Source organism: Ovis canadensis, chromosome 7 (genome assembly GCF_042477335.2).
Source record: "Ovis canadensis isolate MfBH-ARS-UI-01 breed Bighorn chromosome 7, ARS-UI_OviCan_v2, whole genome shotgun sequence".
In the NCBI taxonomy this organism is placed as follows: domain Eukaryota; kingdom Metazoa; phylum Chordata; class Mammalia; order Artiodactyla; family Bovidae; genus Ovis; species Ovis canadensis.
Window position 1 is genome coordinate 28,707,419 of NC_091251.1, and position 27,534 is coordinate 28,734,952.

General features: G+C 48.6%; 1 protein-coding gene across 10 annotated transcripts in view; it reads left to right on the plus strand.

The window, feature by feature from the left end:
* Positions 1-27,534, plus strand: part of PAQR5 (progestin and adipoQ receptor family member 5) — a 123,867-nt gene that overhangs the window by 48,448 nt on the left and 47,885 nt on the right. For 7 of the 10 annotated variants that reach the window (XR_011258080.1, XM_069595515.1, XM_069595512.1 and 4 more), the window contains one exon: positions 23,497-23,662. The exons of 2 other annotated variants lie outside the window; for them this stretch is intronic. Coding sequence is in view for 7 of the 8 variants with exons in the window: in XM_069595515.1 (XP_069451616.1) it covers positions 23,612-23,662 (51 nt within the window). In the remaining variant the exon portion in view is untranslated. Of the gene's footprint in view, positions 1-23,386; positions 23,663-27,534 lie in introns of all 10 variants that reach the window. One more of the 10 variants, XM_069595517.1, reaches the window with a different exon arrangement.

Sequence of the window (27,534 nt, forward strand, 5' to 3'; positions counted from 1 at the left end):
AGGCATGTTGCCCCTGGACGTGATTTTTCCTTTCTCACTTTTCATTCAGTCTGCCTGAAGTGCAGGAGACCTGGGATCAATCCCTGGGTCGGGAAGATCTCCTGGAGAAGGGAATGGCTACTCACTCCAGTATTCTTGCTTAGAGAATTCCATGGACAGAGGAACCTGGTGGGCTACAGTCCATAGGGTCACAAAGAGTTAGACATGACTGAATGACTGAGTGACTTTCGCTTTCCCAGCTTTCCACCTCTGGGCGGAGTGCATCACTGTCCACAATAAGCAGAGGCTGTCGGGACTTTGGGGGCAGGCAGGGATGGCCGGGGATGGCTATAGCCAGAACCCGCACCCACTGTCACCAGCCCTGCTGATCCAGCACTACTGGCCTCTGGCAGGTCCTGCTGGGTTCTAGGCCAGCCTCCAGACAGGGTGCAAGGCCAGCCTGCAGCCTCGGGGGCCTCTGGCAGCAGAGGTCAGGCAGGGCAAGACTTAACTATTTACACCTTCCCAGCTCTGGCTGCGCCTTCTTGGGGGCTGATTTGAAGGCATCTATTATTCTCATTCTTCCTGGTATTTTGAATAATTCATTTTTCCTCAGTCCTTAAAAAAAAAATAAAACAAAACCTGTGCTTAATAATACTAGAATAATGACCTTGTGTCACATTTTTCTACTGGGGCTCTTAATCTACTGCTGCAGTCAAATATTGTGAAATGTGTTGCTTTTGACATTGGGTTAGCAGGAAAAATAGTGTCCTTGTGAGGAGGAAGGAGGATCTGTTTTGTGGTTTCCCTTGTAGCCTGAGACAGCCCAGCCAGGAACATCGTCTATCATAATAATGTCATACAGGCAGGCGACTTTATGGACACTTACTGTGCACCTTGGCCTTAACACAGGCTCTTGTTAATGCTTGAAACAGGCCAATGACATAATCACTCTGAGGATTATAAAGAGCCTATGCAATGTAGGAGAGCCAAGTTCGATCGCTGGATCAGGAAGATCCCCTGGAGCAGGAACTCCCCGGGGGACTTTCTGATCCCTGCTTTAGTATTCTTGCCTGGAAAATTCCACAGATAGAGGAGCCTGGTGGTTGACAGTCCATGGAGTCTATAAGAGTTGGATACAACTGAGTGACTAACACACACATACCTGGAGGCTGATTGTGAAAATTCATTGGAGTGTAAAATGCCCATAAAAGTCTTGGAATAGACCAAATGCTCATTAAGTAGAATTTCAAATCAACATCGTCATCCCCATTTACAGAGGAGGAAAGTGGGGCCTAGAGAGACCTCAGGACGCAAAGCCAGTCCCCCTGACTCCAGGGCCCAGACTCTTTCATCACTGATGGGAATAATTGTGTATTACAGAGGTTCCTGCCATCTGAGCTTCTCATTGTCCGTGGGGCCACTTGTAAGGTCACGTGGGCCCTTTGTTCTCCCCCTCCCAGCCGGGCCCCATGTCCTTCTCTGATCCCCAATGTCCTCTAGTCTCTGTTGAAGGTCTGGGCACATGCCAGTCCCTTGCCTGGTCCATGTGACTTCCTCCTGCCAGTGACACCTCCCTGGCTGCCCATGACCATTTCCCCCTTGCTTGTGGGCTGTGTTCCCTGGGTAATAATTACATGAAATGGCTCACTTGCCAGCCTGATCAGTAAATAATTCCCCCCCAGTCCCAGTGGGTGAAGCTCAGAGTTAATGATTGCCAAGGAAAGCTGCTCAGAATGCAAGTCATCTGAGGAGGGAGGCAGGAGGGAATGCTGAGCTCCATGACCAGGAGGAGGGGCGCACCCGGGGCTCCCTGTGCCCTGCCCCTGCCCCCAGCTGTCCTCCCACCTCTTGTCTCTGAGTTCAGCAGCAGCAAACCTCCCTGCTGTGGCCGGCCCGTTTCCCCTCTCTGGGCCTTTGCTCGCAAGCTCCTCTCCCTTCCCTCCTCTCTGCCAAAGCAAGTGCTCCCCCTCACTTGCGGTCCGCTGCCAGTGCTGCCTCCCCCTGGGAGCCTTCCCTGACTGCTCCCACATCCTTGCTCTGGGCTCCTTCTCAGGACTCCTTGGCCCCAGCACAGGTCTTTTCTGAGTGCTCCCCAACATGTCAGATGCAGTGCTTGGTTCTGGACACCCGTCGTGGAGCGAGGCGGGGCCAGACGTACTCCCGGAGCACCTATGCAGCTTGGAGCACAGCAGGGAGGCCCAGAGGACCCAGGAACAGAGGGCAGGTCAGGGGCACTGGAGCCTGATGGAGTGGGGCTCGGGCGGACACTGGAGGTGCGGTGGAATTTTCCAGGCAGACATGGAGGGAGGGCAGAGGCGTCTCGGAGCAGAGGGACCAGTGTGTGCAAAGTACATTCTGATTTGATGGTTGGATGATGTCTCAGCTGTGGAGGGGAGTCACCTAGGAATCACCCAGCTGGGTGTGTCCAGGAGGCAGGCGGCCACCCGGAGAAGTCTGCCTCCCGCCCTCCGTGGCTCCCTCACAGTTTCACTACTGGGCAGAAAGAAGGGATTCTTCTCTGTGGCCATGCTTTCCTGTACCACCTGCTCACCAAGCGACGTGGATTCCACCCTAAAGTCCTGCAGTGTGCTGCGGATTCTGGGCCATGCGAAGGCAACCGAGCTCAGAAGCTCAAGGCAGTTGCTTCCCCACTGGGGCTTGATACTGGGAATGCCTCCCAGGTTCCCCTACTGGGGCATCTGACTGAAAAAGTGTGCGATGGACTGGCCCAGTAGGCTCATGTGCTCACAGCCCCTGGGTTATTTGAGTGCACGGGTGAGTTTGGGACTTACTACTAGAGTGCTTTTCTAGGCTCCTGCCTCTAACTTCACCCCCTCTCCAGAGTGAGCACCCCAGGCCCCACCTGGACATTCTCCCTTGGGGGCTCAGTGTGCATGGAGTAGCCCCCCTTGCTGGAGAGCAGTGCCTCTGTGGCTTGAGCTGATGCCTGCCTCCCGGAAGCTACCTCTCCGTGGGTAGGGGGAGGGTGCCTTGGTTCTGCCCTTGGGGGCTGCATGGCCTCTTACAGGCTTCCAGGGCTGCCCCCTCCTCACCCCATGTCCTCCCTGACTGTCCCTGCTTTCCTTCCTCCATCCCACAGGCTGACAGCCTTATCTCAGACTTCAAGTTTCTGATCAGATTAGCAGCCTGGGAGGAGAGTGCAGATAGGACCGTGCTGCCCCAGAAGCCTGACACTTCCTGTTGGGGTGAGGGGAACCCCAGCAGTCAGGGCCTGGTTCACCTGCCATCAAGTCAGCAGGGACTCACTCTTCTCCCCCCCTGGGGGATGGACCTGCCTGCTGCACTCACCCTGGAAGCCAACAAGCTATGTAGACTAGGCACCCTGGTCCCGATTCTGCAGGGCGCAGTGGTGGACCAGCTCAGCTCTCACCTTGGCCTAGAATCTGAGCATTCTCACCCTGGGTAGGGTCAGCTGGGCTCCTCCTCCTTTCCCTGACCTTTGGAGGGCCTTGCTTAAGTGAGCAGTGGGTCCAGGCATCAGTGCACCATAAACCTCCCTGGGTAGTTTTAGGGCTTCTCAGGTCGCTCAGTGGTAAAGAATCTGCCTGCCAATGCGGGAGACATGGGTTTGTTCCCTGAGTCGGGAAGATCCCCTGGAGAAGGAGATGGCAACCCACTCCAGTATTCTTGCCTGGAGAATCCCATGGACAGAGAAGCCTGCAGTTCATGGGGTCACAGAGTCAGACACGACTGAGTGTGCACACACTCGGGTAGTTTTAAGGTGTGTCCAGAGCTGAGGACCACTGGGCTAGATGCCCGAGACCCACCTGTTCAGCTCAACCGTGTGGAAACAGTTTCACTTGAGTAAAGCAGCTGAGACCGTCGTCTTGTGTATATCACCGAATACTAGAGTACATCTTTGTATTTTATAAGAAGATATTTAAAAATTTAAATCAGTAAAAGCAAATATGTAATGATTTTAAAGACAAGAAATGTGTAATATTTTGGAACCTCAAGTAAATGTAAACAGGAAAACAGACCCTGTCAGGTAACGAAAATGACATATTCAAAACATTGAAATCTGTATACGCTAAAAACACAAAATCTAGTCATGAGAAAATGGAAGATGAGTTATTATTTTATTCCTTTTAGAGCAGAATCTTAACATCAAAGTTGGCAGACTCATTAGGTCACAAGTATCTTTTGCTATAAAATTTTCTAGAAAAAGCTTTTCCTGACTCTCCCCTAGTTGAGGAATGGTAGGAAGATGTCTTTGTGCGATATCTTCGAACATTTTCCGCTGACAAGGCCTTTGGGCTTTTTTTTCCTGGGACTGCAGTCTTTTATTTGTAAGGGGCCATAGTTTTCGTTTCTAAAGCGCTTCCGGTTTGTCCTCCAGTTCTTTAGTTTTATCTTGTTCAGATGGCAATTCTGACGCAACACTTCCTGTATCAGTTTCAAAACTGTCATGTTGATATTCCACGTTAGGAAAGTCTGTGAACAGAGTAATAATGATTCTTGCAACAGCATTTTGCTTTGTCTGCTGCCATGCAACGTCTGAGAAGGACTCAAGACGTGTTTCATGTTTCAGCAGGATTTTTTTTTAATGTTGTAATTGTCTCCTTTTAAAAACATAGATTTTGAGAGATCGGTATAATGAACTATCATGCTTGGCCTCAACAATGGTCAATCATGGCCAATCTTTTTTCTCTGTGCCCCCCGCCTCCACCCTGCTCCTGCCAGCTTCTCTTGAAGCCAATTCAGACATCATCTCATCTCTGTGATTATTTCAGTGTATATCTCTAAGTTAAAAGGGCCCTGTAAAAAAATGTAACCATCATACTATTATTACATCTTAATAATTGATCATTTCTTGTTATCATGAATTTCTTTTATTGGCATTCAGATTTTCCCAATTGTCACATGCATTTTTTTTTTTACAGTTGGTTTGAGATTTCAGATCTTAAAAATTTTTAAATAAAAATTGTAGACCAAGTAAAATAGATCATTTGGGCTTGGAAGTGCAGGATTCATGAAGAGAGCATGCAACCACTGGGTGAAAGTTTCTAGGCAAATGGACCAGACCCTACTTGTAGGTTTCAGAGTGTGGTAGATGGCAGAATTGTTCAGTTGTTCGGTAAACATGTGTTCATTCCACAGTGGCAGTGTGCCCAGTGCTGGGCGGGACACCTCAGACATAGCAGTGAACAAGCCAGGCTCCACCAGCCTCGACTCAGGGGAGCCAGAGCACAAGCATTTCAGTGTGAGGTTTACAAAGGGAGCGATACAACCCTTGCAGGTGGTACTGGGGGTAGCCTGGAGCCATTGCTGGATTTTGTCAAAAAGAGAAAGTGGAGGAAGGAGTGTCTCTCCCTAAGTAAACAGCAAGTGCAAAAACACGGGAGTGGGAACGTCCAGTGCGTTCAAGGACAGTGATGGGTGGTGGGGCATCGGGGGTGTGGCAAGGCTGCTGAGAAGTGAGGCTGCTGCTGGCTTGAGGATGTGTCTTATAAGGAGTGGGGTTCTCTGAGACCTTCCAGAAGGGACCCCAGAGTTCTGTTGTAGGAACATAAAGTGTGCACTGTGAGTCAGGGAGCCTTGCAGGAACTCTGAGGAGTTATTTGGATTTCCCGGCCCTCCCTGGGTTCCTGCCTCCGCTAGACTGGAGTGCCACTGGGACAGGCCTGTATCAGCCTGGAACGCTATGTACCTCCAGCGCCCGGCACACAGAGCAGAGTCACTCTGTGTCTACTGCCCAGGGTCTTACTGTGCTCCCAGTGCAGGACACCCCTGTCCCCCACCCTGGTCACCGCACCCGGAACAGAGGGCGCCCCCTTAGGCCTTCAACCTGGGGAAAGGCAGCAGCGTCTCCAAAATGTGTGGTTTTGGAAACTGAACCCCAGTGCTGTGAATGGGGGACGCAAGGCCAGTGTTGCCCGGGGCCAGCAGGCAGGCTGATGCTAGAGTCTGATACAAGAGCTTCTCAGGTGGGTGTGTAAGGAAATGCCAGTGTGTACAACCCGTGGGTTGGCCCACATAGCTAATTCCTCCAAGACTGGCCAACAGTTGGAGGATTCTTCCTTTATTTCCTTATAATAGCACTGTTGCTTTGGTTTAAAAAAAATGAATGAATGAATACATAAATAGTAACACACATGCTCTAGTGTAATACGCAAACTCTAGCGTTATGGAAAAGTAGAAAGAAGAGAATAAAGCAGATCTCAAGAGGTAAACCCTACCGTCTAGAGAGAACCGCTGTGAACACTTTGAGAAACAGCCTTTCAAACACTTTTCTGTCCATAAATACAAGCAGTTAAATGGAACACAGTTTTATATAGATGCCGTTGCAAGATTTATGCTGTTCCATAACCTGCTTTTTTCATTTAATAGCATGTCATGACACCGTTTCCTGTCCATAACTGTAGATCTGTAACATTTTTATAGCCCACGGTGCAATTTTACATGGATGTACGGTAACTTATGCAGACAGTTCTCTATTGCCAGAAATTTGGATTGTTTCCAATTTTTCTCTACAAAGATGCTAAAGAGTATCATTAGCCTGTTTCTTTTTTTTTTTAAAGATGTGCAGTAATTGCCTAGTGGTAAATATCTAGAATAGCTGGAACAAAGGAAAGGTTCCTTTCACTCAGAGTTCTAAAGCCAAGCAGGGAGGTCACCATGGCAACCCCGCTTCACTTGTGGCATGCCCGTTAGCCTCAGCTCCAGCCAGGGAGGTGGGTCAGAGCTAAGGGGAAACCATCTGTTTTCAAGCAAAATTATAAACCAAGATGGAAGAAGCGTGCAAGAACATTAATGCAAAGTTGAGATGGTTTAGGATGCAGTTGTATTCTCTAGTAGGTGCCATAGCTTTTCACTCTCACAAGTCATCGATGATACTTTCTTATCCTCATTGAGCTGATGTGTGTGCTCAGTTTCTCCATCGTGTCATACTCTTGGAGACCCCGTGGTCACCAGGCTCCTCTGTCCATGGGGTTTCCCAGGCAAGAATACCCAGGAGTGGGTTGCCATTTCCTTCTCCAGGGGATCCTTTCAACCCAGGGATCAAACCCGTATCTCTTGCATTGGCAGGCACATTCTTTGCTGTTGAGCCACAAGGGAAGCCCTCATTTAGCTGATAAGAGAGTTCAGATTGAAGAGATTAAGTAATCTCCCCAAGAGCAGACGGGGAGATGATGAAGTCAGGGTTTGAAACTGGTCTGCATCCACTCCTCATGATTCTGCTTACCCGACCTAGGGTCACCAGCCACCCTCTCTCCTATCACCATCCCTGAGACTTCCAGCCCTGACTCCCAGCTCTCTAGTGCGTTCACTCCCACTGCATCAGATGGGACCCACACCGAGTCTTCATCTGGGCTGTCTCCAGGCTCCACCCTGGCCACCTGCCACCGCACATTCTTTGCCACCTCCACACTGACCTATGGGGAGCTCTCCCTCCCGCCATGCCTTGGCTCCCGCTGTGCCCTCAGCTTAGAGCGCCTGCTCCTCCATGGCTAATGGGCTGCCTCAAGGTTTAGCTCAAGCTTTGTTTTTTCAAGAAGTCTTTCCTGACTCCCCGGTGTGTCTCTCCTCTATGTTCCTCTGGAAGCATCTGCTTCTAACTGCAGTTTGGCCATCGGATGTGTCCGTCGTCAGTGCCGATCTCCTAAACGTGAGCTCGTCGTATCTCTCTCTCCTTCCCCATATCCTACCGTAGCCTTGGACACGGAGTGAGTATTCAGTAAGTGTATGCCGAGGGAATGAACAAGTGACCAGGCATCTTCCTGTTCACTCTCCATTTCTGCTCCCAGCCCCAGGGACGGCTTTAACCCAGGCAGATTGTATGAGCACCCTGCCCACCAGGAGCTGCTCTCTGGTTCTCTGCCTTGCTCGCGACAGTTCCCCACCATTGCCCCACTACACCCGCTGCTAACCTCCATCCTCCTTAAGCCCCAGGCACCGCCTTTCCTACCCTTGCCTTGCCAGGGGAACGGAGGTCCCGGAGAATCACTTACATCACCGCACGTGGCCCACCTCCCTGCACACCCAACTTGGTCAGTTTTGCCCCATTAGTCCTAGGGCCACTTTTCCCATTCCTTGGGCTTCTCGGTCTGTGCTCCTCTCCCTTGGGAAACTTCAGATAGTTTGAAAGTCACCTCTCTCTGCCTCCTAAATTGATCTCTAGCCTTGACTTCTCCTCCAAAATGTGGTCACCCTTTTCAATTACAATCTGTGTAAATCCAACTTGACCAAAAACAGCCCAGGTCTTCCTCTCTCTTTTTATGGGTGTCACCATTTCCCAGCCCTTGGGAGGTGATGCTCTGAGACCCCTGTGATCAGAAACCTAACCTTTATCACCAGGTCCCCGAATGCAGAGCTCCTGACCAGGCCTGACTGGAACAAGGGGGCTCATTTTCCCCATGAAGAGGGGCAAGCAGCTGCTGCTGTGGGCGAATCTGGCCTAGGTCTGTAGATATTCAGATTTGTCAAGAGAAACTGGAGTCCAGGTTTTTATGGGAAGTCCCTTGATCCTTTTTTTGGCTGCATCACATGGCATGTGGGATTTTAGTTCGCCGACCAGGGGTGGAACCAGTGCCCCCTGCAGTGGAAGCGCAGAGGAAGTCCCCAGGGAAGCCCCCCGGTTTTAGGTTTTTAGGAAAAAATGTGCAGAAAATAGGGTGTCCCATTGCCCTTCCCTCCCCTCACAGTTTCCCCTGTGACTGACGTCTTGCATCAGTGCGGCCCTGTTATAGCTGATGGACCACACTGACACGCGATTAGCATATTGATGTCAGGGGTCACTGCGCTGTGTGCTCTGCCGGCCTTAGTAAGGACACACTGTCGTGCACTGGTCACGGCAGCGTCAGGCTCCTCAAGTCTGCTCCCCACGCTCCTCTCCCCCTGCACCCCTCTGCGCCGTCTCTACCTCGCCCCGTGTGCCTGTTTTATCATGTCTCTGGGCTCATTGGAGCGCCCTATCTCTGGCCATGGTCCATCTCCTGTCCCTCTCACCTCTCCACCAGACTGTCAGCTCCTTGAGGCCCTCCAAGAAGGCTCAGAGGTCTAAGAGGTCCCCAGCACCTGAGGCAGGGGCTTGAATGCTTTGGGTTCCCACTATGTTAGTGCTTGATTGTGGACCAGGTCTTGGGCTTCCACGGGAGATGCTTCGGGGGTAGTTAGCAACAGAGAGAGGGCAGGTGGCAAGGGGCAGAGACAAGGCAAATCTCAAGTTTCAGTGGCTTCGAGGGGTCGGGGAGAAGGGGTGTCCCAGTAAGTCTGGTTATATTTATTCGTTTTAAAATATTTCTTCTTTTAGTGGCATTGGGTCTTCGTTGTGTCATGCAGGGTCTTTCATTTCGCTGTGGAAGCTCTCTAGTTATGATGCTCAGGCTTCATTGCCCTGCAGCATATGGGATCTTAGTTCCCCGACCAGGGATCGAACTTGTGTCCCCTGCGTTGCAAGGTGATTTCTTAATCGCTGGACCATGGGGGAGTCCCAGTCCAGTTTTAGAGAAGGGAGCGATGAGAACAGACCCAGCTCTGGGTGGTGCAATGCTTGACTCCTTAGCAGGAGTGAGTGGAGGTCTCCAGAGCCCAGGGTCGGAGCCACCCCCTGAGGATGCCCCCTGCTCCCCACATCTTCCCTTCCCCTCTTGCCCAAGCAGCTGCCTCCTGAGCAAGCAAGTGTGGGGAAAAAAGTTAGGAACACCTCCCTAGTGGGCTGATCTTCCTTCTGATCCCCAGTCCCTGTGATAATCCTGGGCTCCCTCCTCCTGGCACACCCAGCTCTGCCCCTGTTTAGGCAGAAGAGGACACTCACCTCACAGTCTGCTGAAGGAGCCCAGAGCGGTGCTTCCCTGTAACGTGCCTCTCGGCCTTTGCACACGCTGTTCCTTCTCCCAGCCATGCCCTCTCCAGACAGACAGATCCTCTCTGACCTCTTATGCAACGAATACGTGTCACCTTCTCTGTAAAGCTGACCTAAACTTTCCCCTCAAACCCGAGGGCATCCCCTTCCCGCAGATGCCACCGTAGAAGTGTTTCTGTCATCCACACGGTATCTAACCCACTGGGCCCCTTGTCTGTGCGACTCCCTTGTTCTAGATCGTCAAAGCTATGGTTTTCCCCTGATGCTGGGAAAGATTGAGGGCAGGAGGAGTAGAGGGCAACAGAGGATGAGATGGTTGGATGGCATCACCGACTCAGTGGACATGAGTGTGAGCAGACTCAGGGAGAGACAGGGAAGCCTGGCGCGTTGCACTCCATGGGGCCACAAAGGGTCGGACACGACTGAGTGACGGAACAGCAACACTCTGCTCTGCTTGTGGCTCCCCAGAGGCACAGCTTGTGGTGACACCACGTGCCCAGCTCTCGGTGGAGTGCCAGCCCCTGGTAGCCTCACTTTGCGGGTGATCGGTAGACTCGTGAATGAGTGGGCCACCTCTGAGCGGAACAGTCAATGTTCTTTTTTTGAGTCTCTTATATAAAAACAGATCCAGGGCCTGTCTTCAAGGAATCTAACGGCGGCTGCCGAAACAACCGCACCTGAAAGAACCAGAGAACAATATATACAAACTAGGTATAGTAATTGCCATTTACTGAGGTGCCTGCTGCAGGCCTGGCTTGATGTAAATAGCTCATGCGCACTGCTCTGCTCATTTCTCCCCTCATGAGCGAGGGATGGGACCAGTGCTGAGGTTAGGGGACATGACCCAGGGGTGCTAACTAGTGAGCAGAGGGGCTGGGACTGCAGCCCAGGTCTGTCTGACTCCAGAGTCCATGTTCCTTGCCCGCTCACTGCGTCTAGAGGTGCTCAGGGAAAGGAACGAGGGGCGGAGGGTGTGCCTGGGGAAGACTTCTTCCTGGAGGAGGATTGCTGCACCCTGGGCCTGGAAGGAAGTCAGAGCATGAGGATACTAGGGGGGTACTCGGAGCCTGGCCAGCTTGGAGGCTCCGGGAGTTCTAAGGCCTGGGGTTGGGGCGGCCGCCGCTCCTGCCTGGGGCCCTCTGGGTGTCCCACAGAGATAGCTCTTTCCTGCTAGGCCCCTGTAGCCCACCCCTGCCCCCGGAGAGCTGCTGAGTCTGCCTGAGAACCACACTTGCCACCTCTGTGGGGTGGGGCTGTGGGTGTGGATGATCGCGGTCAGAGGCTGCAGAGCCGGCTCCTCCTGAGGGGCTGCCCCACCAAGCCTGTGGGACCAGTTTCCAGGGGGCAGAACAGGTTTCTGAAAAGTACACTGCCCTCATTCCCTAGACTGGTAGACGCACCCAGAGGACCCCGAGGGTCCCGCTGTTTCCCCCAGCTGGGAGTCCACTCCCGGCCTGCAGTTGTGGGGTGGCCAGGGGGAGGTGTCCTCTGGGCTCCGTGTTTCCTGGGGGTGTGGCTTTACCCCAGGTGCTGGTGGCTCTGAACCTTCTTGGCTCACTGAAATTCTGTGGAAAGCCTTGGAATCCCTATCCCCAGCACTTTACATACACATATGTTCCTGTACACACACACGCACGCACACGCACACACACACTTTTACCTGTAATTTTATGAACTTCCTAAGGCTGGGGGATGTTCTTGGACCTCAGGTTAAACAGCGCCATCCAGCAGCAGCTGCAGCTGATGCTCGCGCTCTCCTGAATGTGGAGACGTTATAGTAAATAGTAGCAGCCTGGTGCTACTAATAGTAATAAAATCACCAATCTTTACATATAATTTGTGGTTAGGAAGTATGTCCACATCCATGATCTCATTTTAGCATCCCATAGCCCTGGCCCGGTGGGAATTAACAAGTGAGAGTCGGGAGAATTACTCAGTCCAGCCAAGGTCATACCTCGGAAATGGCCAAGGGGAGTCTCGACCTCAGGGAGCTTCTCTAGTGGCTCAGATGGTAAAGAATCCACCTGCAGTGTGGGAGACCCGGGTTCGATCCCTGGGTTGGGAAGATCCTCTGGAGAAGCAACTGGCAACCCACTCCAGTATTCTTACCTGGAGAATTCCATGGACAGAAGAGCCTGGCGGGGTCCATGGGGTCTCAAAGAGTTAGAGACCACTGAACGATTAGGCATGCAGGTACAGGGAATCATCAGATTCTACACCTTGAATATATATAGTTTTAAATTGTTAATTATGCCTCAGTAAAACTAGAGAAATAATTTTAAAAAGAAATGCCTTTTATGTTGTGACCGAGGACACACATATGGTCATGTGTAGCAAAACAAATATACCTAACATACATAACAAGTATCACAATACTTATCTGGACTCTATAAATGCTAGTCATGATCCACTAAATTGACTTTGTGATCTGCTGACAGATTGTGAACTGCAGTTTGGAAAACACTGCATTAATAGACACAGTAATCATGGTTTTAATTACTAGTGAGCTATCTGGAAATTATGTGTATTTTGCTGAGGCTAGGTGTTTGACCCTGGCTGTGGACAGGCTTCAGTTCAGGTGCAAGCCATTCAGCTAAGGAGAGACCCATTCACTCTCCTGGGCTTTGATTCTTCTCTCCCTGTGGTAAGTTTAAGGATTGGCACTGGGACTACTGGTCTTTCACTCCTGTTGCCCATCTATTCATATATTCCCACTGTTCAGTACAGATCTTGATTCATTCTGACTGTGTCAAGCCACCGCTAAGTGACCTCAGACAAGTCGTTTCCTGTCTGAGGTCTTCATCTACAGAATAGGAATAGGGGTGGGTTGGACTCGTGTTGCTTCTAAAGGGGGATTTTGCAGCAGTGAGTGGCGTGTGACCGATGTGTGTATGTTATACGTGCAGGCTGTCATCTGAGGGCTTGCATCCCCTGCGCCAGAATTCATATGTTGAAGTTCTAATGCCAGTCAGTGCACTGGTATTAGGAGGTGGGCATTTGGGAGGTAATCAGGCAAAACCTTCATGAATGGGATTAGTGGCCTTGCATAGAAGAGGCCTGAGAGAGCGCCTTGCCCTTCCTGCCACGTGAGGGCCCAGCAGGAAGTTGGCAGCCTGCAGCCCAGAAGAGAGCCTCCCCTAGTCTTGGACTTCCAGCCTCTAGAGCCATGAGGAATAAATATTTGTTGTTTATAAGCTACCCAGTTTATGGTGTTTTGTTAAAGCAACCTGTAGGGACTAAGACAGTGTCTATATATTTATGATTTATACTTTTTTCTGGAAGATTTGGAGAAAATGAAATTTTATATTAATACAAGCATAGCTAACTTATGGAGCAAACTATAAAACTCAACAATGCTTTTTTAATATATACTTCTTTTTGTTGTGGTAAAATATATACTACATAAAATTTAGCGTTTGAACGATTGTCAAGCGCATGATTCGGTGACACGCAGTACCTTCACAGTGTTGCGCAGCCGTCACCACTGCCCATTTCCAGAACTCCTTCGTCATCCCAGACAGAACTCTGTACCCAGTGAACAGTAACCCCCTGTCTCCTCCTCCCCCTAACCTCTAGAAACCACCATTCTACTTTCTCTCTGTATAGATTTGAATTTGTACCTGATACAAGTGAAATCAACAACGTTTGTCCTTCGGTGTCTGGCTTACTTCACTTAGCATGCTTTCAAAGTTCAGCCATGTTGCTGTATGTGTCAGAATTTCACTCTCTTTTGAGGCTGAATAATATTCCATTGTATATGTACTCCATGTTTTGTTTACCCATTTATCTCTTGATAGACAGTTGGATCATCTCAGCCTTTTGGCTGTTGTGACTAATGATGTTATGAAGACGGGTGTACATGCATCTGTTTACTGCCTGCTTTCAGTTCTTTTGGGTATATATATGAGGATTGGCCTCTTCATACCATTCATAGGGTTCTCAAGGCAAGAATACTGAAGTGGTTTGCCATTCCCTTCTCCAGTGGACCACGTTTTGTCCTTATTGCAAAATTCAGACTTGAAGAAAGTAGGGAAAACCACTAGACCATTCAGGTATTGACCTAAATCAAATCCCTTATGATTATACAGTGGAAGTGCAAATCGATTCAAGGGATTAGATCTGATAGACAGAGTGCCTGAAGAACTGTGGACAGAGGTTCGTGACACTGTACAGGAGACAGTGATCAAGACCATCCCCCCAAAAAAGAAATGCAAAAAGGCAAAATGGTTTTTGGAGGAGGTCTTACAAATAGCTGGGAAAAGAGGAGAAGCTAAAGGCAAAGGAGAAAAGGGAAGATATACCCATCTGAGTGCAGAGTTCCAAAGAATAGCAAGGAGAGATAAGAAAGCCTTCCTAACTGATCAATGCAAAGAAATAGAGGAAAACAATAGAATGGGAAAGACTAGAGATCTCTTCCAGAAATTTAGAGAAACCAAGGGAACATTTAATGCAAAGATGGGCACAATAAAAGACAGAAATAATATGGACCTAACAGAAGCAGAAGATATTAAGAAGAAGTGGCAAGAATACACAGAAAACCATACAAAAAAGATCTTAATGACCCAGATAACTACGATGCTCTGATCACTCACCTAAAGCCAAACATCCTGGAGTCCCAAGTCAAGTGGGCCGTAGGAAGCATCACTACGAACAAAGCTAGTGGAGGTGATGGAATTCCAGCTGAACTATTTCAAGTCCTAAAAGATGAAGTTAAAGTGCTGCACGCAATATGCCAGCAAATTTGGAAAACTCAGCAGTGGCCACAGGACTGGAAGAGGTCAGTTTTCATTCCAGTCCCAAAGAAAGGCAGTGCCAAAAGTGTTCAAATACCATACAATTGCACTCATCTCACACGCTAGTAAAGTAATGCTCAAAATTCTCCAAGCCAGGCTTCAGCTGAACTGAGGACTTCAGATGTTCAAGTTGGATTTAGAAAAGGCAGAGGAACCAGAGATCAAATTGCCAACATCTGTTGAATCATGAAAAAAGCAAGAGAGTTCCAGAAAAGCATCTACTTCTGCTTTATTGATTATACCAAAACCTTTGACTGTGTGGATCACAACAAACTATGGACAATTCTGAAAGAGATGGGAATACCAGACCACCTTACCTGCCTCCTGAGAAATCTGTGTGCAGGTCAAGAAGCAGCAGTTAAAACCGGACATGGAACAAGAGACTGGTTCCAAAATGAAACTCCAGTACTTTGGCCACCTGGCGTGAAGAGCTGACTCATTGGAAAAGACCCTGATGCTGGGAGAGATTAAGGGCAGGAGGAGAAGGGGATGACAGAGGATGAGATGGTTAGATGGCATCACAGACTCGATGGACACGAGTCTGAGCAAGCTACAGGAGTTGGTGATGGACAGGGAAGTCTGACGTGCTGCAGTCCATGGGGTTGAAGAGTCAGACACGACTGAGCCACTGAACTGAGCTGAATCTCTTATTGGTCATATTTTTTGCAAATATTTTTCTCTCCTTCTGTGGGCTATCAGTATTTTCTTGATAGTGTCCTTTGATGCTCAAAAGATTTTAATTTTCACGTCTGAAGGTGTTGTGGGGCTGTGCCTAGACTCTGCCTCGCACCTCCTTCCCCAAGTGCAAATTCAGTCGTCTGTGGTAGTGAGCACCTTTGGTGATCCTCTGGCACAGTGATGGGATGCAAACGCTGGGCTGTTTTCTCTTTACCATGAGGACATCTAGATAAGAGCCCTGGAGGAGGCAGAGGATCAGAAAGGTGACTAGGACACTGCTCTTCTGTCCTCAGCCAGCTCAGGCCCCAAGCCTCACCAGCAGCAGCCCCTTAGCCAGCAGCTTCCTGCCATGCCCATGAACGTGGGGCCTTACCTGGACCAACCTGTGTTCAGACACCTCTGAGGCCCGCCCAGCCTAGGACAGGCCGATGAGTAGGGGAAAAGGTGACTCTGGTTCCCTCTCCAGGTACTCTGCACTGCCTTCTCATGGTAACTGAACTCCTGTTATTAACCTCGCTTCTTCTGATCGATGAATGTGATCATGCATCCCATGGTGCTTTGGACAGATGACCTCTCTGAGCTTTCTGATCTCATTTTTCCAATTTTTCTAAAAGCAAGCTATGGAGAAATTCCCTAGCAAACAGCATTCTTTGTCTTTGCTATGTATGCCCAATGAGAAATTTTATGTGTTCCAACATGATACTTTTCAGAAAAGAGGGAATTGGGCCCATCCAGAGTTCTTCCTATTCAGAGTCCGTCTGTTCCTTTATTTTGAGCAGTGGATGGGGATGTTTGGGGGAAGACGTGATCACCTGAATCTTTCCCCATTAGTGTTTGTTTGGGATCCTTTCAGAAGGCACCTCACATACATGATCAATTTAAAAAAAGAAAAAGACAAAAATGTAATACAGATTGAGATTTATTCCCGGAAATCTGGTCTCTCACTTACAAGTACTGGTTTTGTTGTAAAGGGGCTTTTAATGATCTCTGTAAAGTATCAGTGGGTCTGGAGAGAGTAGCCATGCAAACTGACTAGGGCCAGTCACTTGTTTACCATCACTGTATTTCATCAGTTACTATGTGTACTTAAAAAAAGAAACATTAAAACAGCTCTGAAATCAGGATTCATTTCCAATCAGCTGTCTCATGATTATAGTTGGTGATTTGTGTGTGTGTGTTATCTTAGTGGTATGCACAGTAGTGGTGTGACTTCCAGCTGAGCACATCTGAAGCTCCTGGACATACAGTCTCAGGCACTCAGGAAATACAGCACTTTCGGGTCCATGAGCGCTAGAGGACCCCCAACCTCACCACCAGGTGGCGCAGCAGAGTGAGTGTGTCGGGCTGAGTCCTGTGTCAGCTCCGCTCCCACCCCTTGCCCCTACACAAATAGCTTCCAACAAGCAGATTCATTCCTGACTGAGCCACCGGAGAAGTCCACAAAACTGTTAAGATGCCCTGTTTTGTTAGCAGGTGAAGTCTCTGCAGCTTACCCTCTGCAGGGCTCTTACGCACCTTTCTTGAAAGTTCGTGTGAGGCTGAGGGGATAGTTGTCTGCTGCCACGCATCAGCTGAACTCGTGGGTTCAAGCCCAGCATCCTCCTGCAAGGGCTCATTCAGAGGCGCAGCCGCTCTGGGGCGCCCTCTGCTCATGCAGGAGGGGAGGTGCCTTCGCAGCGCTTCTCATCAGTGTACACATCTCTAACTCCACTCCTGTTTCCAGTGAGACAGCATCCATCCGGCTAATTAGCAAACGCTCGGTGTTGATCAAAAGTAACCCCAACTGAACCAAAGTTGGGGCCTCTGGAGTGTGAGCTTATGGTTTGTCTTTCAAATGCTAATAAACCACAACCCCAGGGATACGGGTTAAAACTAACATTTTCACATCACACTGTCTGTGTGAAGTGTTTGAAAGCAATTTGCCATAGAGTGCCATAAGAGTAAATGAATACTTGTGACTTGGGGTACATTTTTAGCAAGAGCATTAAATACAACTTCAAAAAATACAGCTTTCTTCCTTTCTTTTTTAAAATTTTCAGCTGTATCCTGTGGCGTGTGGGACTTTAGTTCTCCGACCAGGGATCAGCCCCACACCCCATGCACTGGAAGGCAGAGTCTTAACCACTGGACTGCTAGGGAAGCCCCCAAAAGTGTAGCTTTCAAATCTGTGTTAAATGAAGATCCTTTGGTCAAAGATGCATATGGAGATTATGAATACACTTATTTATATGAACTAGAAGTGGAAATACAATATTTTAAAATTAATGCTATGTTGGATATGGTAAGGGATTCTAAATAGGTATGTCTAACTAATAAATTAATGTAATGAGAGTGTGTACTCATTATCAGCGAAATGCAAATCAAAACCACAGTGAGGTATACCATCTCACACCGGTCGGAATCATTGGCTGCCATCAAAAAGTCTACAAGCAATAAATGCTGGAGAGGGTGTGGAGAAAAGGGAACCCTCTTATACTGCTGGTGGGAATGCACACTAGTACAGCCACTATGGAGAACAGTGTGGAGATTCCTTAAAAAACTGGAAAGAGAACTGCCATTAGTTCAGTTCAGTTCAGTCGCTCAGTCGTGTCCGACTCTGCGACCCCATGAATTGCAGCACACCAGGCCTCCCTGTCCATCACCAACTCCCGGAGTTCACTCAAACTCATGTCCATTGAGTTGGTGATGCCATCCAGCCATCTCATCCTCTGTCGTCCCTTTTTCCTCCTGCCCCCAGTCCCTCCCAGCATCAGAGTCTTTTCCAATGAGTCAACTCTTCACATGAGGTGGCCATACGACCCAGCAATCCCACTGCTGGGCATACACACTGAGGAAACCAGAATTGAAAGAGGCACATGTACCCCAATGTTCATCGCAGCACTGTTTATAATAGCCAGGACATGGAAGCAACCTATATGTCCATTGGCAGATGAATGGATAAGAAAGCTGTGGTATATATACACAATGGAATATTACTCAGCTATTAAAAAGAATGCATTTGAATCAGTTCTAATGAGGCAGATGAAATTGGAGCCTGTTATACAGAGTGAAGTAAGTCAGAAAGAAAAACACCAGTACAGGGTACTAACGGTACTAATTAGTACTAACAGGGTACTAATTCCTATATGGAATTTAGAAAGATGGTGACTATGACCCTATATGCGAGACAGCAAAAGAGACACAGATGTATAGAACAGTCTTTTGGACTCTGTGGGAGAAGGTGAGGGTGGGATGATTTGAGAGAATAGCACTGAAACATGTATATTATCACATGTGAAATAGATCGCCAGTCCAGGTTCAATGCATGAGACAGGGTGCTCAGGGCCGGTGCACTGGGATGACCCTGAGGGAAGGGATGGGGAGGGAGGTGGGAGGGGGGTTCAGGATGGTGAACACGTGTACACCCATGGCGGATTCATGTCAATGTATGGCAAAATCCACCACAGTATTGTAAAGTAATTAGCCTCCAATTGAAATAAAAAAGGAAAAACAAAACAAAGAATGGCAAAGAAAAAGAGAGTATGTACTAGTTCATTTGCATCCCTAGAAGTTATCAGGCTTCCCTGGTGGCTCAGCTAGTAAAGAATCTGCCTGCAATACGGGAGACCCAGGGTTCAGTCCCTGGGTTGGGAAGATCCCCCGGAGAAGGGAATGGCAACCCACTTCATTCTTCTTGCCTGGAGAATTCCATGGACAGAGGCACCTGGTGGGCTTTTGTTTCCTTTTTGGACTCTCGTGTGGGAAGTGGCCATCTGTTTATATTCGGCTACCTCATATGTGATGTTTTGCTGGCCTTGTCCTTTCAGGCCTGGGATACAGTGTGTAGGCTGTCTACTGGGTGGGGGCAGTGAGGGAGCGGGAGTGGGGAGACCAGGAATACAGATGGAGCACTAGCCCGAGACAGATTGTTGAAGTGTTAATTGCTTGGTGGCATCTCACTCTGTGCCACCCCACGGACTGTAGGCCGCCAGGCCCCTCTGTCCATGGGATTCTCCAGACAAGAATCCTGGAGTGGGCTGCCGTTCCTTCTCCAGGGGAGCTTCCTGACCCAGGGATCAAACCCCCGTCTCCTGCATTGCAGGCAGATTCTTTACTCTCTGAGCCACCAGGGAAGCCCAAACTTGACTCTCTAATCAAAATCAATTATCTCTATTTTTTTTATTTTATTTTTTGAAGGGCTTAGTTGACCCATAGTGTGAGGGATCTTAGTTTCCCAACCAGGGATCAAACCTGTGTTCCCTGCCTCGGAAGGCAGATTCTTAACCACAGGACCACAGCTGAAAGTCCCTCAGTTCTCTTTTTAAAAGGAAACTTATGCCTCTTAATGTTTTCTTTTCAAAGAGAGGACTTATGTTTCCACTATAATTCAGAAAAATTTCAACTAAGACATCTTCTGGTTAAAATAGGGGAGAAGTCACTTCCTTGTTCTCCTAGTTATTGGTACAACCCCCTAACCCTCAAAAAAGTGGTCCCTGAGGTGCAACTTAGGGGCCCACAGAGTGCCGTTTCAAAGTCTCCAATCTCTGTGCAGCCTGTAGCCCTCAGATGAAATAACACAACTCCAGAAGCATCACCATCCCGACCCCAACCCTCCTCTACCTCTATCCACGCCAACCAGAAATCAAATGATACCTCTATCTACTATCTGTGAGGTCTTCTGCAAGCCCCCTCACTTTTCAACACCTTGGTTTTCCTGCCTGTAAACTAGAAAATTAATTTTCCTATCTGAAAATTAGTAACAGGAGCAAGTGCTTATTGGCCCTTTCCCTGAGGGCAGGCCCTTTACATGGGTTCTTCTCTCGTTTAATCATAACCACCACACTAGGAAGAAAGTACCACTGTTATTTCCATTTCACAGATGGGGAAACAGGCACAAGGAGTTCCGCTGCTTGCCTGGAATTGCACAGGAAATGGTGAACTGGTCTTGGAACCGATGTGGCTCTAGTCCAGTCTGGAGGCCCTGAACTGCTCTGCCTGGCGATATGAGCCAGGGTGGTGAGGGTGAAAGAGACTAGACAGGCGGGCAAGGTTGCCAGCACAGGCCTGGCGTAGAGTGGGTGGGAGGTCCTCGCCTTCAAGGGTGACTTGTCCTGGTTAGTTGAGTTCATATCTGTCTTATCTTTTTTGTTATGCATTTCTTGGAGACAAGGACAGTCTTTTCAACTTCATTTTTCCTGGACATCTATTTTCCTCCATTCTTTGTGTCACAAACCCATGCAATTTTTATTTCAGCTAAGTTCTCATGTTTTCCCTCCAGCTGCTGCAGCTCACAGGGTGTAATCATCTTTACACTGAGCCCTTACTCTTATTCATTACGTGATAAAAATGCCAGACACCTTGGCTGAATGAAGAAGAGGGTGACTCATGTGCTGCTTCGTATTGCCCTCCTATTGTGTGTTTTGTTGGGTCAGCCTTCCTGGATGGTGTGTGCTGCGAGGCTAGGGACCATTTCTTTCCTTTATCTTGCTCGTGACACTGAAATTCCGGGAGAACCAGGGGACCAAGGTAGGCCGGCCCGTGGAGGCCCAGCCTTGGTCCCATCGTTGCTAGGGGCTTTTGTGATATTCCCCTGGAAACTCACGCTGAGACTGTCACCTCTCTTCCTGCTGCAGGGTGAGTTAGTGGTGCATCTGGGGGTGAAAGTGGCTTGGTAATTTAGGCTGAATCCAGGAGAACCAAGACATGCCAGGTCCGCTTACGCAGATGCTGCTCATTTGTTTGCAAAGTATCAACTCTTCTTTTTTAACCTGGGCAAAATGTACCCAGGTAACACGTAACGATTAAAAAAAAATTATTTTCTCTATTATTTTGTCATTCAGAAATGTTCTGTAACTACTTTTTTAATGTGGTAAAAATATATGCAACATAAAATTTATCATTTTTAAGTGCAATTTACTTTTATAGGATTGAGCAACCATCACCACTACCCCTTTTTAGAACTTTTAATCCTCCCAAACAGAAACTCGGTACCCCTTAAACAACAGCTCCGATTCTTCCCTCCCCACCAACCTCTTTTCTGGCTCTGTAAGAGCCTATGCCAGGCCCCTCATGTAATTGGAATCATACAATATTTGGCCGTTTGAGACTGGCTTATTTCACCTGATGTAATTTTTTCAAGTTTCATCCATGCATTGAAACTTCTTTTAAAACTGAGTAATATTCCATTGCATGCATAGCTGCATCTTGTTCACTTGCTAGTTTATCTATCGATGAGCTGATGGGTGCTTGGGTTGTTTCTGAAGCCACACTCCTTGGATGGGATTTGAACCCATGATCACTGATTTAGGAGGGGACTCAAACCCACTCTTGTAATTGAAACCACTCACCTGGTGTCAGGGCTTATTAAGCTGAGGTTCTTTTGTCTCATTCCAAAAAGAATTCAGCATGAGGCAAAGCCATAGGCAAAGAGTGAGTTTATTAGTACAGGATGCTTGTAAGAGATATAAGTGGGCAAGCAAGGGAGCTCAGCCTCTAGAACAAAGAGAGCTGCATCTTAGAGAAAAAGTGAGGAGGGGAGAAGACCACCTCCTTCGTCATTCTTGGGCAGACATCAAGGCTTACATCGTTAATTCCTCCTTTGACCCTGTGTGGTCTAACCAGAACTGTGATGGCCCTATTAAATCATATGTATATTAGCAAAAGGATGGTAACATTACCAAGCTATGGTCATTCATCTCAGGTTTTGGAGCAATGTCCCCTTTAACCTAGTTTCTTTCCTCCTTCACATATTTTCCTCTCTTTTTTTTAATTTTAATTTTTTTTTTTCATATTTTCCTCTCTTGACTACATTCTGAGATTCTGCTCTTCAAGGACCGTTAGCTCCCTGACTTTGCATAACAAGACTCAGGTCCCATATTGTCCTGTATTTTAACTGTCAGGGTTTGTGGCTTGAGTGTGCTTGGATGCGCTTGGATGCCCCTGGTCTTCTTTCAAGGTAGTGTAGATTGTTGCTAGGTTACTGGATTCTTTTCTTGAGTGGTCATTAGCTTACAACAGTCTCCCAAACAGCCTTAAAATTCCCTCCCCATGTCTTTAATCCTGTAGTGAGGTTTCTAAACCAACTATTTTATATTCTTCTCTGTCCCTTTCATCGCCACCTTTTGACGGTGGTGAATAATTACCCCAGTGTTTTTAATAAAAGCATACTCATGATGAAACATAACTACATTACATTTTGCTACGTAGTTTCAGATAATAACGCACAGAACATAAAGAGCTATAATAAGCAAAAGTATAAACAAAGCACGAAAGCAAAAGCACACCTTCGGTTCAAAGGGTGAACAACTCTGCATCATTGAAAAAGCATTTGCTGAAGGCCCAGGATGAGCCAAGCACACAGCCTGAGATTCTGGCCATCTCAGGATCATCCTCCCAGGTTGGTAGGGGCTGGGTGTGTGCAGGGGAGACCTCAGCAGGTAGCTCCGCCTGCAGTCAGTTGTGGTTGGTGCTACGAGAGAGGTACAAGCCAGGTCTTCAGGCCTTTTGGAGCCAGGGACAGAACCCCTCGGGAGCTCTCCAGAGGTGGCAGATTTTGGCCCAGTGACTATGCGAGTAGATGAGGCATTGACTATGGTAAGTTCCTCGCTCTGCTCATTCTTTTGCTGAACCCAGCTACTAATAGTACTTTCCAGTTTCTTGGGCCTTTTCCTTGTCTTTGGGTTCCTCTAGTTTACATGATGTATAGCTGTTAATCCTGCATTTAAACGGTCCTGTTGCTTAGACTCCAAGTGCCTTAGATTTGCCTGGCCTGGTCCTTCTGTGTGTCTCAGGGCAGTCCCGCTCCCTTGAGCCTTCTGGAAAAGCTGCCTCTCTCTGGGTGATTTGGAGGACAGCTCTTGGTGGGCCAGACCTGGACCACACTGTCTGTCCAGGGGTAGCACCTGGTGCAGGGAGTGTGAGCAGCCCCAAGCTCTCCCTAAGCTGTGTGGCCTTGGGGAGGTTGCACGATGCCTCTGACCCTCTTGTGTAACACGGGGCACTGGGTGACCTCCGTGGCCCTTTCCAGTGCTATAATTCTATGATTGCCCTATTGTGATTTAATTACCTTCCTCCATCACTCTCAGAGTGAATGACTCAGCAGTCTGTTTCTCTGTTGTTTTTAAGGCAGCCTGGTTATTTTGCCATCACAAGCAAAGGTCTGTTCTGTAGTTAAACAGTCTTGACCCAGCTGGAGTTGGGCTGACGCTCACTGGAGTTCTTCCCACTGTCCTCTTTCAGTGAAGCGGCTCAGACCCGGCTGGCCAGAGGCGCCCGGAGCCATGTCAGAACTTTGAGCAAGTCCTGGTGACAGGGACCGGCTGTCACCCACCGGTCTTCCCAGCCCGACTTCAAGATGCTGAGCCTGAAGCTACCCAGGCTGCTCAGCATGGAGCAGGTGCCCCAGGTATGTGCTCTCGTTCCAATGGTTGAGTTCCAGGCTGCGACCAGGGCTGGGCCTCTGCAACACGCCGACTGCTACGTCTCCACCCAGTCTTCTCTGTGTAGACCCAGCCTCTGCAAGGAGGCCCTCACGGATTCCCTTGGGGAATCCAGCCTGCCTGTTTCCCTCACCTGCCTGCGCCAAACCTGAAAATGGAAGTGATCCTGAAACTGTTCTTGAGTTGCAGCACTCGCCTGTGACATCTGTATTTTATCCTGAAACAGAGCCGTTATTGAGACTACAGAGTCAGGCTGCAGAGATGAAGCCAGCAGCACCGGCTGAGTGGCAGCTTTTTAAGTGTCGTCTCCCATGGGTGCTTGGAAGCAGGCGAGGGGCAGAGTCACCTGAGTGGGGCTTTGCTGTTGTTCCCGTTCCTTGCAGGGGGCCTGAGCCAGGTGTGAGTTGAGGCAATCAGGGAGAGTCGTCGCACCTCCTTTGCCTGAGTGCTCAAGGGCAGCCACCCTGAAACACCGGCAATGCAGTGAGAATCTGTGTTTTCAGTGAGACTTAGGTGAGGCCGTGCTGTCTGTGGGGTTCCTGCCCTTGCAAAGTAATGTCATCTCACTACACCCTTGTTTTGGTGTCATATTTCCTTCCTTTTAAAAAAAAAATTTTTTTTTTTTTGGTCATGAGGCATGTGGGGTCTTAGTTCCTGAACCAGGAATCGAACCTGTGTCCCCTGCACAGAGTCTTAACCACTGGACCATCAAGGAAGTGTCCATATTTCTTTCCTTTTTGATTGAAAAAGAATAACTGTTATTTCATGGTGAGACGTTTCACCTGGAAGACATCACGGGAAAGGTGGGTGAGAGCTCCTTTCCACCCAGCTGACTGCCCAGCCCTTATGACCTCCCCCCTCCACAAAAAAACAAAGTCCCAAACAATCTTGGCACCGTGAGTGGAAGAGTAAGAAGAGACAGACCACTAGGCCCTCTCCCTAAAAGCCTGCAAGGCTAGGTGATGCCAGCAGGCACTGGGGTGAAATCAAAAGGCTGTGGAGCTGTTGGAGGGTGGAGCTGAAGATGCAGCAGGCAACAGACACGCTGGAAATGAAGCCGGGTCCCCACAGTGCTGTCCAGCAGGGGTCCTGCCTGCGTTCTCACGAAGCTGTGGGTGTCTTCCTGGTGCGTTTCCCTGGCTGGTTCTGCCCACAGAGAACTAGCGGCTGTGATGAGTAGGGAAGCAGAGTGATCCTTTGATTGATGCACTTGACATTTTTATTGACTGCCTACTACGTGCAAGGTGTTACTGTGTGTGGAGCCCAGAGAAGAATCACATACCAAGCCTGCCCTTAAGGGGCTCTGTGTTGGTTGGGAAGATTTTAAATCATGCAGGAGCACTTCCACGGCCAAGTGGGTTAGGGTGTATGCTCAGAGAGGGGCACATTTGTTCAGAGGAGGGGTTGGTCGCTTGGGGGAGGAGGGGATCAGGGAAGGCTCCGTGAAGGGGATGAGCTGTAAGCTGCGTTTTGAGGATGGGTAGCATTTGGGAGGTGGGGAGAGCACTCCAGGTGGAAGGAAGGATATGAGTGAAGACCTGGAGCTGGGAAACCATGGGGCAGTTGTGGGGATTCTTGGGGCAGAGGTTATAGGTATCTTCTTGGATGTCTTCCTGGGAGTTTTGGTCAAGGGTGGGTTCAAGACTGTGCCCAGGAAAGAAATACAAGAGAAAAAGTATTCTCACTGGGGATCTTGGGTCCCCTGCTGGGATTCTGAATGTATGGGGGTTCTGAGGATAAGGACCCAGATGGCCCCTGAGGCTGAAGATGATGTGTCTTCTGTCCAGTTTTCCATAAATGATGGAGATGACAGTTTTCTTTTTAGTACAGTGGCACTAGTCAGAGGCAGAGACCAACATCACGTCTCACATCTGTTTCCTTCAAAACTTTCCTTTGGCTCCCGCATCCACTACTTGGCTTCCCAGCATCATGTGCAAGGTTCATGCGGCCCCAGGGGGAACACAGTGGCTCTGCCTGTCTGGAGGGTGGTTTTATTTGAGGATTTAGTTGGGGAGGAGGAATGACATCTTAAAAATATTCAGATGCAACCATTTTAAGGAGAAAATGCATAATTTGCATGAATATTTAAAATAGGAGACTTCATAGAAATGTTAAGCTTTCTTTTGGTGGGGTCTTTGGGTTCCAATACTTGGTCCGCAGAGTGAACTTAATCTCCTGACCTCAGTTTCTGCATCTGTAAAATGGGGTGGTGCTAGAATCTGCTTCCTAGGATAGTGGTGAAGATTAAGTGAGGCAACCTATGGGAAGTACGTGGCATGTGATGAAGTCAGTAATGTTGGCTGTTATTATCAACTCTCCTGTGCTCTCTGGACTTGGAGGAGTGGAGTGTGTTGGGAGGAGGCATTGAGCTGCTCCTCCCAGAGTCTCCCTCCCCAGCCTGGTATCCCCTGGCCTGACCACTATCCACCTCCTCCATTGTTTTCTATCCATTAAACCCACTTCTCCAGCCACACTGGTGCTCTCTCTAGTCTCCCCACTGGATCGGACATTCACTTTTCTTGATCTCTATTTGAAGAAGGGTTACTCCATCTCCTCCCCTCCATTTCATCCATCCTCCTTTCTGACTCCTGCATGGAGCTGCTGGTGCCCTCTCCCTTCAGCTGTTGGTTGACACCTCTGCACGCTGCTCTGTACAGCCGCCTCTCCCTTCATATATTAGCCAGCTGTGTGGCCTAGACCACTTCCCTACCCTCTCTGAGCTTCACCCATCCGTGGAGGGGTGGGGCACCACCTCTTGGCATCCTTTATTCCGGCGCAATCCTGCTAATGGCTTACTTACAGGAAAGGACAGTTCTCTCTTCCTGTGGAAGGCGTGACTCAGGTGCGTGCTTCATAATTTCTAGTCTCCCTTGTGCCTAAAAACAGACCTGGGTACATTAGGGAGCTCTGAAAGACGTGAACAAAGAGCTCAAAGAATGGAACAAATGTCTAAGTGTTGATTCCTACACAAACCCAACCTAGAGACAAACAGGGAAGTCTAGACTGCAAGTTCATGTGGAACATGGCATGACCCTTGGCCAGGAAACTAGAGTATTTGGGGTCATATTGAGGATCTTTTGTTAATGATAGCCCTGGCCCCCAGGCTACAGGTAAACTCACCACATTGTCCGGGAGGCCTTAATTTAGGGGCACAGGCAGGAGGGTTCCTGAGGTGCTGGCTCTGGAGAGGGAAAGCAAACCTTTTCTCAGCCTTGCACTGTGCTCTGCCACTTACGATGGGAATTTGGACAAGACTCGTAATGCTAAGCCTCAGTTTCCCTGTCTGTGAAATGGGGATAATATCTATCTCACAGATATACTGTGACGATCCAAGAAAAATGAAATAGACTGTTGGGCTAACAATGAAGGAGCAGAAGCAGAGCCAGATCAGTGGTGCTGGCTGGGTGGGCTTGGGCACCTGGAAGCAAGGAGTCAGCTCATAGCAACTGGTTTTCTCCAGCCCAGGATTTCTCAAAGTGAGTGCCTAGATCACCACCATGGGAATCAGAAGCTTTACTAAAGTGAATTGTGATTGCAGGCATTTTTGTATTGTTCTTGATTTTAATCCAAAGAAATGCTTTCAGCGTTTTGTTACTTAATGTTAGCTCTTTCTCTGGGTGTGTATATTTAAATAACCTGCCTTTCTATCCCTTGTTTCTTAGGATTTTTTCCCCCCTGTAATCAGTAATAAATTCTTTTTCCTATCGTATATCTTCTGAGATGGTCATATATGACTCATTTGAAAGTTGTTAATGTGGTTAATTACATTGATTGACTTACTAACGTTAAACCAACATTGCATTTAAATATTACTTGGTCATGATGGAGTATGCTTTTA